Source organism: Narcine bancroftii, chromosome 1, assembly GCF_036971445.1.
Source record: "Narcine bancroftii isolate sNarBan1 chromosome 1, sNarBan1.hap1, whole genome shotgun sequence".
Classification (NCBI taxonomy): domain Eukaryota; kingdom Metazoa; phylum Chordata; class Chondrichthyes; order Torpediniformes; family Narcinidae; genus Narcine; species Narcine bancroftii.
The window spans coordinates 273,419,003-273,435,016 of record NC_091469.1 but is presented as its reverse complement, the minus strand read 5'-3'; the positions used below and the strand labels follow the sequence as shown (position 1 = coordinate 273,435,016).

Sequence of the window (16,014 nt, the reverse complement as noted above, 5' to 3'; positions counted from 1 at the left end):
ATTTATATGTTGTCTGCAGATGTCAATCTGTTTTATTTCTGCCTCTAAATTTCTTTGTCACCTGACACTTCTATGGATTACTGGTCTAAACACTTTGCTAAATTAGCCTATAAATAGTTCATTTTTGCAGCTATTTCTCTAATTTTGCCACCTGCTAATATTGGTTATCTTTTAATCATTCACTATTGAGATATTTCACCATTTTTTATTTAATTTTCTTCAGTTTTATTTTCTTTTTCCCTTGATCCTTTCATTTTAAGTGTTAATTCATTGGACTTTCCAATCCCAAATCACTCAGAAATGATCTAGTAGGTAATTTTTTTAACCTCCTTAGATTATTTGTAGTATCGTCATTGAGGACAACAGACTTAGCACAAATGTAAAGTATTGCAACTTTAAAGTGTGTATGGCTTACTTAAAATTATGTATTTAGCATTTAGCATTTGGAGTACTGATGCAGTCATACAGCATAGAAAAAGGCCCATCTTGCCCATTCTGACTAAAATGCCCCATGATGTTAAATGTTTTAGATTCTTGATTCAAAATCTCAATTGTCCTTTGAATGCTCAATTTACGAACAACACACCACTAAAGAGATCAAGATTCCGTTATTGTCATGTAATAATACAGCAAATGTATTATTACATGAAATTTCCTTTTTTCCTGCTGTAAGGCAAAGAGTTGCCATTAGTGTTGCCCAATACCCTTACTGTAAGAGTAAGAGAAGCAAAAGAGAGCCCCTTCAGAGACATGAGTGTCCGTGGATTTGCCTCCAGCAATCCCAGAACCTCTGTAACTGCACAGACCCCTGTTTGATCCATTTGCAACCAGAGGAGTCCACTGCTCCCCCAGAGTCTGCAACCCCTTGTGGCTGCTGCCGAGCACTGGCACCGCCATCTTAGGCACACATCTCTGTGGTTGTAGGATTAGAAAAAAGCCCAGTCTGCTCTTTTAACAGGCCCTTCAAAGCCTGTACGGAGCTTCCGGCATCAGGACTAGACAGTTGGACCCTGTGTCTCCATTGACTGCTCTCTTGGGTCCACATCTGTGGCAGCACTGCCACTCTGGAGGGTTGCTAGTGTCATTGGAAGCAGACCTGACAAATTTCAGAAGAGAAGAAGCCAGTGGATAAATATAGTACTTAATTGATAGTTATGTTCAGGTCGTCTATATCAGTCTGGCTTAGTTGTAATGATGCAATAAATGTTCAAAGCAAATTTTACAGTTGACTGAGACTCACTCTTCCAATACCTAAATAATACACCTCCATTAAAAATACACCATTTAAAAGACTAAAAACAGTGCAAAATGTAATTTGAATAAAAATTAGTATTGTAGTCTTTAATTATGTAAAGTTCATTTTAATCAGGTAATTTCTGTAACTTACAAAATTTAAATTCAAATCCCAGTCTCTGGTGCTGTAACAGTGTTGCACTAACCACTACGTGAACTGTGCTGCCATCATAATTAACCCCCGGCAATGTTAAACTTGCATCTTTTTCACCTACCGTATATGCCAGCATATAGGAAGATCCCGAAACTTAAGAATGCTGCATCAATATCAGAGGTTGTCTTAAATTCAGGGTCTAAAATTTGAACTTTGACTGCAAAGTCTCAATACCGCTGCCATCTTTCCTTTCCCCCTCCATATCCTATCCCCATCCCACTGGCTCTGACTCAAGAGTCCCTGTCAGCCCCCAAGTGCACTGTACCACCTTTCCTGCGCTGATAACCAAACTCACCTCCACACTTTTGTCCTGGTCAGGTCCTCGGCACCCCTTTCACACACTGACAACCCGGCTCACATCCATGCAAATGTCCCGGTCAGGCCCTCAGTGCATCTTCCTCACACTGACAACCCCAGCTCACCTCCACACAAGTGGCGACAGAGAAAAGAATGTACACACATTAAGGGGCACTGCTAGTTCAATGGGGCATACATGCATGTGTTTAATAAAGTCTCAGCACTTCTCCGCAGGGTCCATCGACCAAATCTTTACTAATTCGATTTATTCATTTATTTATTTCCTTTATTTGTTTTTGTTTTGCCAGTTGCTTGAATTTCAGGCTGATTGAATTCCAGATAATAGGGATTCTACTGTATTTGCAAATTGACTTTTCAGTTGTAATTGTCTCGGAAAGGTTATTTTATATCCTTGCATTAAACTAAATGCTGGAGACTACTATAATTTGAAGTAGTAGCTTCATATTAGTTTTAAATTTAAATATATCACTCTTCACTGTTTTTGACTTTAAAAATGGACCTACTTTATTCATAATGTTAATAATTTCATTTGTCTTCTTGATTTTGCATAGCTTAACTCATAACAACATTACTGAGTTAATTATATAAAAAATATTGCTTGTAAAATTTTCGATCTAGAATCCATTTCTGTATCCTAAATTTTAACCATCAATTCAGTATATGTCAAAAAATTTTGAATTTATATTTTTAGAAAAGAAAAATGGCATGAATTTGATGAAATTTGTGCCCATCAAAAGTTTTTTGCTGATGGAGATTTTGAAAGGTACTCAGTTATATCAAAATTTAAATTCATAATAATTCACTTTCAAGGGAGAGGCAAATCACAGATGAGAACTAAGATAAGGAATTCTCTATATTATCATAGAATAATTTGTAATTTCCACCTGGACAAACAGCTTTATTTATTGGTATAACAGTTATATGCTTCTGTATCAATCATCGTGCTATGTAATTGCATGGATCTGCCAACTGAGGGCAAGTTTTGATCTGAATGTCCTATTTTATTGGGTCATAAATGTGAGTGTTTTTATTCTACATGCTGAAATTCTTCAAAAGTGAAAACCTGGTACAAGATTTTTTTGCACTACTCATTTCTATTGGGATGCAGAGTTCATGAAATTTCTGCAATTTCTCTGTTTCTAGAAATAAACTGTGTAGCAACAAGAGGCTACATTGTGCTAACTCACAGAATGATTGTACTTCTTTAGAAAGGATGTTTAAAATTTAGCTTCACTATAAGGATATGGAGGTGTTTGTTTTCAACCAAATAAAATGGCACAACCAGTCTGATACTTTGCCTTAATTATTTGATTCTGTGTTATCCTGCTTTCCATTCTGAGGGATACTTCCTGCAGTTTCAATGATCATATCCATGAAGTTGACTAAGCCCGCATCTTTGACGGAGAGGCTTGAATCATTTGGAGCCAGAGTAATATTTTTCAGAAATGGTTTTGTACTGATATCACTAGTACATTTAGGAATAGCCATAGATTGAGTTGATAGATTAGGGTACTTAGAAGAGGCCCCTGTTTCAGAAAACTCTCGGGAGGAAGCATTTCTTGCCTTATAATCAATGCCAGGCACACTTCCACTCTGACTTACTATTAACTTCGACCTTCCCGGCATTGGGGAAGACACTGGTGTGAAGGAAAAGGCGGAAATAGTTGTTTCTTGTCCTGGACTATTGTGTAGATGATTTGAAAGGTCTGGGTTGTTGGTATATCCAAGAGACTCAATAGTCTGTCTTGGAGGCTTATGTTCCTGGAAACTGTTAAGTGTTTGATTAATATTGTTGGGATCATTTGTATCTGAAGAGCTATCGGAGAAGAGAAAGTGTGAATTTTCAGGAATCAATAGTAGACTGTTGCTGCTACCAGCAATGAAGTTGCAGGAAGATTCCAAAACTGCTTCTTTACTGTTTAAACAGTGATTGCTTATAGCACCTTCAACTTCAGCTACACTTGGACTACTGTCCACTTTTATTATCTTCTCAGATGGTTCATTAATACAAATAAAATTGCTTTCCTTAATGCTGTTCTGCTTGTCCAACTCATCAGCTTTCAAGGCCAGCATACTGCTGTTACTCCCTTGGTTTCCAGTAGACAAGGCAGAAACATTGGCCAACTTGGAGGGCTTCTGTAAAGGAATCCATTTGAGTGGAAACGTCATGGGTATGGATTGTATAGGTGTTTGAGGAGCACTATAATAGCCAGGCCTGTCATCAAGTGAGGAGGATATGAAGCTGTCATAATCCCCTGCCTCACTATCCAATGCAATGCAGCCTTGAGTAGATCCTAAGGGTGAACGAGAGGAGGAAGAGGCACGGTGAATTCTTCCAAAAGGTCTGTTCGGAGGAAGAGATCCTGACTTGTTAAACCCATTAGGTGTTGATTCCGAACTCAAAAAACTAAACATTGAAGCAGGTAAGAACGTGCCATTCCTTTTCCTTGTTAGATTGATTCGAGGTGTAGATCTGGAAATATTTTGAAAGTTTGTTGCCTGAACTCCCAGCAATCGGCCTAAGTTACTCAGAAGTGGAGTGGCATGGTTTACTTCTTCATTCTCATTGATTTGCTGCAGGGGCTGGAATTCCATCTCCTCTTTCAGCATGCTGTAAGGGAATTAAACACATGTTTTCAGCAAGCAGGATTAATTCGCACATAAATAGGTTGTAACTTGCATTTTGTACCTGGGTAGCAGTTAGTGCTCCTGCCGCAAAACTCCAGCAACCAATGTTTGATCCTGAACCTTGGTACTGTGTGCAGTTTTTACTTTCTCTCTATAACCACACAAGTTTTCTAACCATCCCAGAGACCTGCTGGTTGGTCGTTTAAATGGCAAAAATAATTTGCCTCTGGTGTAGATGAGGGGTAGGAAGATCCAGAGAGAGTTGGTGGTGAGAATAGGTTGAAGGGATAAGGGTGGGAATGGAAGTGGTAGGTTTGCTTGATGAGTCAAATAGCTGCCTTCCATCTTATAAAGAATATGAATGTAATATGAAACTTTTCCAAATGCCACATTTAGTCCAAAGAATATGCTTGTTTTTAATTGAGGAATGTGGAAGAATTTATTTTAAGAAAATACATGCATAGTATCAAAGAAATACATTGGATTGTTTGAAAGGTCACCAAAACCAAAGCAATTACTTTTCCAGTTCATTACATTTTTTAAAATTAAAAAGCTAAATGTTTACTTAACCTGATGTCAAAAGTGGAGCCAAGAAAGGAAGGTTTCCGGTGTTCAGTTGTTGCGGCCGTGTATGGAGGTTTAGGGTCATTATCGTTCCAATATTTGTCTTTTTCAAGAGCTGGTAAGTTCTGATGCATCTCATCAACTGCCAATAGAGAAACCTGTAAAGAAATATGGAGATGTGAATACCCAATCTTTCTAGAAAAAAACCATTAATGCCACACTTCTAAATGTGTAAAATTCTTGCTTTCATACAATTCATTTCCCATATGTGGCTAAATAAACGGAAGCTTCATATTATTTAGTAATTATGAATTGCATAGAGTTGTTAGCAAGGCTATGGTTTATTTGTGATTTAATATAGAGTGGAGTAAAACACCAAAGTCTACAGACCCAGTGACTGAAGTAAAAACAACGTAGCAAGGCAAGGATAAATAACCAATGTTTCAGCCTTAAGTCTTTCATCAAGGTATGAGCAAAATCTTGACAGGTGCATGAATAAAGAGTTGGGGGGAGCAGTCAGGAGGAGGCACATGCCCACAGGCAAGTGGTAATAGGTGAATAAGGGAGGCAGGGCACAACAGCAAGCAGAGAAGGAGAATGGCTCTATGAATGGAGAGAGAGAAGGGGGTGGAGAGCTGGAGGAAAGAAGAAGAGATAGATCAGAGAGGGAGAACAGGGGCTGGGTTAGCAGAAACCGGAGAATTTGATATTAATGTGTAATGGAAATTATAGACTATCAGATTTACCCTGTTCCTGGATTCTTATTCACACAGCCTAAAGGAGGTGATAGAGTCCAATCGACCAGATAGACAATATTCTTCATTTTCATTTATTTGGATCATGAACTGGGCTCAACAGTTTATACCTTGTCTGATCTCATGATTTTAAATGATTTTATCCCATTAAACTTATGTGATGCTGTATTCATTACAAGAGAAGAAAAAAAAATCATTATTTTACTGTTCATGACTCACGGAATGAATCCTTTCAATGATAAATTTTCTAAAAATTAATTTTCCTCTGGCAGTTGTGTAAACTTTCAGTGGAGGTGGTAGAGAGTGAATGTGGAAATGTGATCTCTGGGAAAGATTGTCTGAAAATGTATTGCTCACCTGGAAATTTCTGTCAATGAGCCAGTTTGCCTCAAAGTCATCATCATCCTCGCCAAAAGGGTTAATTAATTGTTCAGCAACCTGTTTAAAATTTCACAATAATGTTAATGGTGTAAATGGGAGCTAATTATTTTTCCCTACTTCCTTTGGTTGAGTGCCCACAATTTCAATACCTTTCTCCTCATGAAGATAGTGGCACAGGTATTAGAGCCATAGCCTCAGCTCTGGTGACCCAGGCCCCATCCTGCTGTTCGTGTGGAATTTGCATGTTTTCTCCAGGCTGTAGGAGTTTCCTCCAATATCCCAAAGATGTAAATTGTCCCTGGTATGTAATTAAATTGCAGATTATGGGAGAAGCTAATGAGAATTTTGGGAGAATAAAATGGGATTATTGTGGATGGATGCTTGATGGTCATTTGAACTTGGTGGGCTAAAGACCTGTACCATGCTGTATGACTTTCGAAAGGATTGAACTTCACCTGTGGGCAGACTTATTGCATGAACCTAAGAAGCAGATCACAACAGGCTTTTTCTGAATGATAGTTCAACTAATTGTGACTTAGCCAACATCTCTAGAGATCATTGATCAAAAATTTGGAGACTGAACTTTGGATGATTTTAATACTAACTAGCATGGATACACCTGGGCCAATTGTCCTGTCATTCCCATGATCTATTCTTGTAGTCTTGCACACACTTCTTCCCCTCAACAGGAAGTTGAAGCAGACAGTTCTCTGACAGTTAATTGTCTCTGACAGTTCCGCCACAACCAGATCCTGGTATTTGTCCACATTGTTTAGATCTCACTTTCTGATGGTCTCATATATCTTCCCAAGGTTAAGCACGTGGCATGCTCAGAATATTATTTAAATGGCAAGCAATTACAGCGTGCTGTTGTGAAGAAGGACTTGGGCATTCTTGTGCATGAATTGCAAAAGGTTGGTTTGCAGGTGCAGCAGGCTTTCAAGAAAGCAAACGGAATGTTGAACTTCATTGCTAGAGGGATTGAATTTAAGAGCAGGGATTGAATTTAAGAGCAGGGAGGTTATGTTGCAACTTTACAAGGTGATGGTGAGACTGCATCTGGAGTACTGCTTGCAGTTCTGGTGTTACGTGAGGAAGGTGTATTAGCTTTGGAGGCAGTGCAAAGGAGGTTGATTCTGGAGATGAAGGGGCTAGCCTTTGAGGAAAGATTGAGCCATCTGGGACTGTACTCAATAGAATTTAGAAGAATGGGGGAGATCTTATAGAAACATATAAAATTATGAAAGGTTGTTTCCATTGGTAAGGGAGACCACATTAGGGGACATAACCTCAAGATTCAGGGCAGTAAATTTAGGATGGAGACGAGGAGGAATCGGAAATTCACTGCCTATTACAGAAGTGGAGGCAGCCTCAGTAAATATATTTAAGACAAGGTTGGATAGATTTTTACATAGTAAGGGAATTAAGGGATATGATGAAAAGGCAGGTAGGTGGAGATAAGTTTATCATCAGATCAGCCATGATCACATTAAATGATGGAGCAGCCTCAACAAGCCGGATGTCTAACACCTACTCCTATTTCTTATGTTCTTAAAATACATCAAATTGTAGCTATTACCTTAAGCCAGCCCGCATAAAAGAAAAACTGCAGTAGGGTGAATGCAGGGACGTAAAGGTCAAGCTCATGTCCTGGGTAACCTTGACTTGGATCAAGAAACTGCCGCCCAATCAGACATGCTAGAAAGAAACTGTAAACAGCAATGGTAACAACCTGAAATATAACAAAGGTAGAATGTAAAATTGATGGAATCGCACCTTAGTATTGGTCTCCAAAATATATTGAAGTACTCTGTCTATCCATTTTAAATCTTTTGAATGACACTGTCTTCCTGTTTTTTTTATTGAGTTAAATATTGCACATTTATTTGGGAAAAAGATATGAGAATAGCACACAGATCTTTTAAAAGCTGAAATATACCTGGTAAATATATTTCATTAACTAAGAACTATCATATAGATCGTCTTGTTACTGATGGAGCGATTGATATGACAGCATTAGAACCAAAGAACATTACAGCACAGAGGCTCTTGGACCTTCTAGTCTGTGCGGAACTATTTTTCTGCCTAGTCCCACTGATTAGGCAAAATTGGCATTTCTCCAGTTTAGAATCTCAACCCAAGGGCCAGACCTATCCTTCTCCATAATTATCTTGAAACTAATTGCATGTTTTTTTAAAGACTTTATTAAAAATTTTTATAACATGAATACAATAAAGAATTACATTTAAAGAAAAATAGAAAAAAAATTTAAAAAGGTATGATTACAATATTACATCAGAAAACTACACAAAATAACCCCCCCCCATTCATTGTAATACAATATTAATAGTCTAACTTAAAATTAGTCCAACCCTCCCCCCAAAATAAAGAGTGAAGAGTTAATAAAATTGACAATATTATATATGAAAAAAAATACCCACTTACAAAAAAGAGATAAAACTTAACCTAAAAAAATTCTAACAACAAAAAAAATGTCAATACTAAAATATCACACTTAAACATATATTTAAATCAAACTTAAATGCATATAATTAGCAAACGGAGTCCACTTTAACTTATAAAAAGACATCTTATCCTGAATTGAAAAAGATATCCTTTCCATAGTCAAACAAAATTTCATTTCCAAATACCACTTATCTAAAGTTAGTATATTTCTATCTTTCCAAGTAAGTGCTATACATTTCTTAGCCACAACTAAAGCTAAATAAATAAATGAAATCTGATAATCCTCTAAACCTAAATCGATTAATGATTGCATGTTCCCTAATAAAAATATATCGGGATCTAATACAAGATGGATATTATATAAACAGTTAAAAACAGATTGAATACCTTTCCAAAACTGTTGCAATCAATCACAAAGCCAAACAGTATGCAAAAAAGTATGGCTGTCTGATCACATCGAAAACAAGAATCCAACTTACTAAAACCAATTTTTTTTTATTTCTCCGGCGTTAAATATAGTAGATGAATAAAATTATAATTAATCATCACTAGTCTAGCATTAATTAATTTCCAAATACTATTCTGACAAATTTCCATCCAAGCTTCTTCAGCTATTTTATGTCCTAAATCTTTTTCCCATTTCAACTTATCTTTATCCCAGTCTTTTAAACTATCAATTTCTTGTAAAATACAATACAAATCAGATATATATCCCTTTTTTGGTATTGAAAGTACATATTCTTCAAAACTAGATTCAGGCAATAAAATCATATGTCGACCACATAACTGTTTTAATTGATAATATACAAATATAGAATTTGCACTAATACCATATTTCCTTTGTAATTCGTCAAAGGAACAAAGACAACCCTCAGAAAAACAATCAGATAAATTTTTTATTCCCTTCTTTTCCCATTGTTTCAAAGTGGCATTGGAGACCGTAAAAGGAACAAGTTGATTATTGTATAATGGCAATCTTCCAGTATATATATTTTTAAGTCCAAATTTTTTAAGTTTACTTGTCCATAAATTCAATAAATGTTTCAATATTGGCACATCATAAGTTCGTAATAAATTTTTATTTCATCGAAGCAAAAACTCATGAGGAAATTTTTCTAAACTAACCGCCATTTCTATCTTTACCCAACTAGGTGGGTCGTCCATATTCATTAATCCACTAAGAAATTTGAATTGAGCTGCTTCATAATAATGCTGAAAATTCGGTAATCTTAAACCTCCAAATTGAAAATCCCACATCAATTTTCTCATTGCTACTCTTGGAAATTTTCCCTTCTATAAGAATTCTCTAATCGCTTTATATAAATCCTTAAAAAATTTTTTTTTTAAAATAAGGAATTGATTGAAACAAATATTGTATTCTAGGAAAAATATTCATTTTTATGGTATTAATCCTCCTGAGTAAACCCAAAGGTAGATCTTTCCACCTAATCAAATCTAATTTAATCCTTTTTATTAAAGGAAAATAATTAATTGAATATAATTCTTGAAATTCCATATTAACATTAATTCCTAAATATTTAATTTGTGTAGTCCACTTCAAATTTGTAATATTTTTATATACTGAATAATCACCTTTAAAACTAATTGCATTGTGATCACTGGACCCAAAATGTTCCCATATACATACTTCTGACACCTGTCCTGTCTTGTTCCCTAATAGGAGATCCAGTATTCCACTCTCTCTAGTTTGGTACCTCTATGTATTGATCTAGAAAATTTTCCTGAACATATTTGACAAGCTTCAAGCCATCCAGTCCTTTTACAGTATGGGAGTTTTAGCTGTTTCTCTAAATATTATTCAGGATGCAGTTTGCATTCTGTGAAAAGTTAAACATTTCATGTTAGTGTCCATGGCAAACTTGTGAAAGACTCTAGTAATAATACCATCTTGTTCAAGAAACAAAACACAGGACTGCGTGTTGTAAAATCAACATTTAAGCTGAAAATGTTTGAATAAACCATTCCACTAGAGCAGGGGTGTCAAACTCAAATTCACAGAGGGCCAAAATTAAAAACTTGGACTAAGTCGTGGGCCAAACTAAATATTTATTGAAAATTTTCAACAACATCTGCATGTTTTCTCTTCTTTCAACATATGTAATGTTAAACTTTTTCTTATTAAAATAAATGTTTAATAATAGTTTTGGTTAAACTCTTTTCAGAAGAAGCAATAACAAATGAGAAATAAAATATTCAATAAATAATATTTCTCTATAGCCTTTAAGTTCCTTTTAAATGTTTTTTTTCACAAGCCAACAAGTCAAAAAAAAACAACTTGCTTCAATGACAAACAGGTTTGTCTTTTAAAATGATGAACATATAGTCTGCCTCCCACCTATCTTGAAAGGTCCCATTTTCTGTCTTTCGTTTGGCCATTTTTTGTAAGGGGTTTATTACATGTGAGTTGGGCGACAGGTCACAGATGCTAATGAAAGTAAAGAGTGGAGGTGGGGGCGATTAGCGGGCTGACGGGCCGGCGCCAACGCATTTGCAAAGCATTCTGGGATTTGTAGTATTAGCTGTGCATGCGCTATACTGGCGCGGCGACCAGCTCTAATACATATTTGATATGATCTTGCGGGCCAAATATAATTATATCACGGGCCAAATTTGGCCCGCGGGCCTGAGTTTGACATGTGTGCACTAGAGGAGAAATTCAGATAGTTTGCTGAGTAAGAGAGTTTAAAAAATAATGTACTGGAGTTGGGATCAATGGGAAAATTGGAAGAAGATTTGAGGGAATGAATAAAAAGGAAAGAGATGTTGAAAGAAGGATATTCTTGCAGATGTGGGAATGATGGTGCAGAGATACAGACAACCCTGGATCTAAGAGAAGGATGTGAAGGCAGCAGGATACTCATCTGAAACTGAGCAATATTGGCGGGGGGGGGGGGGGGGGGTGGGGGGGGGAGTAAATTGAAAGCAAATATCTGCCATAATATCGCAGATTCCCTGGCCACTGATCAGGAAGTAGGTCTCAACTCAGTTAATGTCTGCATTCTTGGCTTTGGATGTACAAAGAATTTTGTGCAAGTTATACCAAATGTTAAATGAACAAATATAGGTTCTCTAAAATCAGAAGCAAATTAACATTTTCAGTCGTTTTTTGACTCTCCATGAAGAATGAGTGCTTTTTGGTGCTGGTGGTATACTCATCTGCTACCAAATTCTAACTGCAACTGTTTTGAAAGTACAGTAATTTTTTCCTGTTGTGAAATGAGAAGATTTTTTTTTTCCTCTGATAAAGTGATGACAATGTTTATTTTATCTGCTTTGCACACAATTTTCCATATTATCTAATCGGTTCTGGGCCTTATACAGTAAAACCCCTGTTAACCAGAATTCAAGCAATTGGTAATCTCAAGCAACCAGCAAAAAAATTGAGGAAAATAAATAGATAAAAAAATTCAGGTTTAAAATTAACGCACCTTGCTGTTAGTTTACCAATCCACACAACATCAATCTTAAGCAACTGGAAAATGCTCTTATCTGGCATCTACCAATCCCCATAGCTGCTGGACAGCAGGGGTTTTACTGTACATGCAATTAGATTTCATACCTGTGTATAAACCAGAGGGACGCTGATCCAGTCATAACTGTACAACTTTTCACATTGGCTGCGCAAGTTATTTACTTCCTATGGGGAAAATAGATTTTATTTCAGTGGCGTCAGAAGAGGTAATGTACTTCTATAATCTTTTTGTTTCCCTGATCAGTAACAGAAACAGCTCTGGACCCCTTGACATTTTTCATTAGTCAATGACTGCTTCAAATTCTAAAGCAGGGGCATCTGCAACAAATATAAAATACCCAAGATTCTATTCATCTTCTTCTCTAGTCTGACTGGCTGACATTCCAATTTTTTCTTGGTGTAGCAGAGTTTTAATAATTTTTATTCTCAATTCTGTATTTGTGAATTTTATCTCAATGAGTCACTTGTATTTTAATAATGTTTCTGGTGGGAATGAGCTTGGCAGTGCACACCTCTTGTGCACCTCCTAAAACCCTCCCTTCTTGCTCCTCGTACTGCTTGTTACTTGGTAAAGGTAAGTTTGGGGAATTCTGCTGCTGGGCTACTTTTATGTTTTCTTTGATAAATTAATTGTTTGTTATCAATCTCAATGTATATTGTTCATTACTAGTATTATATTTTATAGTTGGGTTTGTATTGTTTTAATCATTAATAGAAAGTTTATGAACGTTTTTATCTGACTTGTATGAAGGCGCAATATCATGTGTTGATCATGTGACCTGAGATTTCATAGTGTAAATTCTGATATTTTACATGCTTAGGAGCAAAGGGGCAAAAAAGGAAGAAACCCCAGAAGAGAATGGTTGTATTATTTTGTCTTCTCAAGGGGAGCAAATAAATGTGGGAAACAATTCCACAAGTCTTCTCATCTTCTATGCCCTATGCAAACCCGTTACATCTGCATTGCAAACTTCTCATTATTCTGAGCTGATAATGAAATCAGACAGTACTTCAATTGAATAATGCTTAATATTTTTATGTAAGATTCTCCAGTTTATTTTCAGCATAATTTACCTAATCCACCTGCAGTCACAAAGACTGATCTACTGTGGTTGTCTGCACTTTGAGCCTCAGCCCTTCAGGCAACTCTCCAACCCTAGTTTCCTTAGTGAATACTGTTCCAATCTCACTGATCTATGCTCAGGATCTGTAGTCAAATTCCTGGCAATGATTAGTGAAGGACCTTTTAGGATTGCTTGCTGGAAATTTGCATCTTGCCGCTCAAAGTTTGAGGTTGGGTCTCATTTCTGATTTAGGATTGCAGCGCTGGGGTCCAAGTTTGGTGTGGACACTAGCTTTGAGGTAAGTGTCAATAGTGCCATCCATCTTGTAGGCTCTTTTGTGTATTCACTTAGTAGATTCATGGCTACTAAGTGGACAGCTGGCTCTATCCCATTATTTTTCCGCAGAGGATTCCAATTTTTACCAGATATAGATAAACTAAGTTTAGTCGTAATGGAAGTTCATGAAATCAGCCTGGAAGACAACATTTTCGATACAATAAAGGTGATAACTTTATTATAGATAACAAATTGGACAAGGAAAAAAAAGGCAAAAAAGTTAGAATGAATTCAGATAAAAGATGGTTCAAAATGGTCAATGATTCAAAATTAAATGACTTGGGAGGCCCAGACAGCCTGAAAAATGGGGGGTTGACTTACACACCAGATATAACATAAACCATTAAAATTGGGGTAAAAAGGGGGAGGGGGGAAATCTATCTGCCCGTCAAAATATGCTGAAATATTCAGTAGGTCATTTTTAAAGAGCATGCTTAATCCAGAACCACTGCTCAATGTAACAAGTTAATTGGTTCAGATTGTATGACTATTAGATGCCTGAGGGAAGTCAGACTAGAAATTGCAGTGTCAGAGAATTGCAAAAGTAACTTGGTCATCCAAGAAAAAGGATAGGGTTAAACCTGGTTGCAATCAATGTTGCAGATTTTGTTTTACATTTGTTTTCTACAAGATCAACAACTAACAAGTAATTTCCCCACCCCTGGTGTCAGAGATTAAACGCCAAAGTTTGATGCATTGTTTCACCCAGTCCCTTTTATTTACATATTAAATATTTAGAGTTATTTACATGTTTATTTATTTGTGTAATATTATTTGGAAATGTTGAAAAGTAAAATTGTGAAAACCGTTTGGATCGCAAGTCCTTTTCTGGAAAGGATTAGTGGAATGACTCCTACATTTCTGGTGGTTAGTTTGAAGGAAGGACCAAGGAGTCAACACTGCCAACCAGGTTCAAACACTCACTCTGAAGATGTGTGCTAACGATACATAGTCACTGATTCGGTCTTCCTTTCTTGCTTTCACTGCTAAATTAACGAACCATACACAGGGAACCCAGAACTTATTGTGAGATGAATTCAAACTTTCAAACTTTTTGTGCTCATCTGGAGTCATGAAACCTAGAAGCACAGAAACAATAGATGTGGGAAAGGATTGTGATATTGATTTACAGTATAAAGTTCTGAACAAGATTTTTTTCTACATTTTGCTGCTCAAGGATTTCTTACTTTCACAACCGGCGTGCAAGTGGAAACAACAGACCATGTTGTTGTAACCCAGCATTTAAATTTTTTCTGATGAATGCTTAAAGGTAAAAGTTCCATTATTTTGTACTTAATACAGTTGAAGGTGACTTTGTTGGTTGACTTCAATCTTCTAAAAAAATGACACAATTAATCTAAATAACTTCCTCAGACAGCACTAACCTATATCTTTTCAGCAGTGGTCTTTCAATAATAACAAACAGCAGAAAACTTTTCTGACTGTTTCCCCCTTCCTCCACAGTGATTGCTGAAACCTGCTCCATAATTGCTGCCCAGGTCAGACCAGAAACTGACAGCAGCATATGGGGTGTATTTCTTTCCTATTCTCTGTGTGGCAGTGTTTCTTCATGGTTGAGCAGTGTTACCTTCTTCGCTCTCTTCATTGTGCCTCAGGTGTAGAGTTATTTCTTCCAGCCTTTGCCAGAATATTGCATTTTTTTAAAAAAAATTACCAGTTCTTTTATTCACCTGAGCTGACCTCAATAGGAGGATGGACCAATTAAAACTCTGTAATTAAGCTCATTAGAGACACCTGGGACTGATACTCATCAGATTTATCCCCCTCTGTTCCTTTTGCTTATTTAATTTTGCTTCCCATCAATTAAATTTCTGCATCTGATTTTCTTTTTCAGCTTCCAATATCCTTTGTTTTCCCCTTTCTCCCTTTGATCACCTCTTTGGCCTCCTCACCTCACATCTCAAATTTTCTTTTCTTCATAATTTCCTCTCCTCTGTTTCCCTTAATATAAAACTCCTGCTGATCTCTTTCCTTGTCTTCATTTACATCAAATCCCCAGCCTCTGATTTTTCTCTCTGCATTTGATCACATATCCTGCCTCCCTGACTTTCACCTGACCCTGATCTCTGATAATACCCCCCCCTCATTTCTTGCCTTTTTTTCCAACTCCAGCCTGTGACCAGAACTGCATCCTTCTACCAGTTTCTTATCTCCCTATAGAGCCCAGCATCAACCACTCTCCAAAGACCACAATGCTCTTCTCCATTACCCTCCCCTAGCGTGCCGCCTCCCCCCCCCCCCCCCCACACACACACACACACACACACACACACACACACACACACACAGTGTGTGCTTGGATTTATTGTTTTTGCAATAACATTTCAATCTTACAAAATTTTTTTTATAATACACTGTACAGTATATGGTAACCTATGACTATGTCCTCCTTTTGGAATGGCCACCCTATCCCTCCTCTGAATTGAACATACCTTCAGTCCTCAAAACAAACATGTTCTCTGAAAACTCAACTTGCCCTTCTCTGATGTTCTAATGTCCACATCTATCACTCCCTCCCCACTTGTTTTGATTTCCCCATTT

General features: G+C 36.8%; 2 protein-coding genes across 4 annotated transcripts in view; one reads left to right on the top strand and one right to left on the bottom strand.

Annotated features, from left to right (window-relative positions):
* rab3il1 (RAB3A interacting protein (rabin3)-like 1) overlaps positions 1 to 16,014 on the top strand; it is a 134,529-nt gene that overhangs the window by 159 nt on the left and 118,356 nt on the right. The window lies entirely within an intron of this gene.
* The window catches only part of LOC138751528 (bestrophin-4-like), a 40,285-nt gene continuing 25,593 nt past the window's right edge, over positions 1,323 to 16,014 (bottom strand). For all 3 annotated transcript variants that reach the window (XM_069913916.1, XM_069913894.1, XM_069913905.1), the window contains 6 exons: positions 14,377 to 14,531; positions 12,140 to 12,217; positions 7,673 to 7,825; positions 6,070 to 6,150; positions 4,964 to 5,115; positions 1,323 to 4,376 (listed from right to left, as the gene is read on the bottom strand). In XM_069913916.1, the coding sequence (XP_069770017.1) occupies positions 3,065 to 4,376; positions 4,964 to 5,115; positions 6,070 to 6,150; positions 7,673 to 7,825; positions 12,140 to 12,217; positions 14,377 to 14,531 (1,931 nt within the window). In that variant the 3' untranslated portion in view covers positions 1,323 to 3,064. The remainder of the gene's footprint in view (positions 4,377 to 4,963; positions 5,116 to 6,069; positions 6,151 to 7,672; positions 7,826 to 12,139; positions 12,218 to 14,376; positions 14,532 to 16,014) is intronic.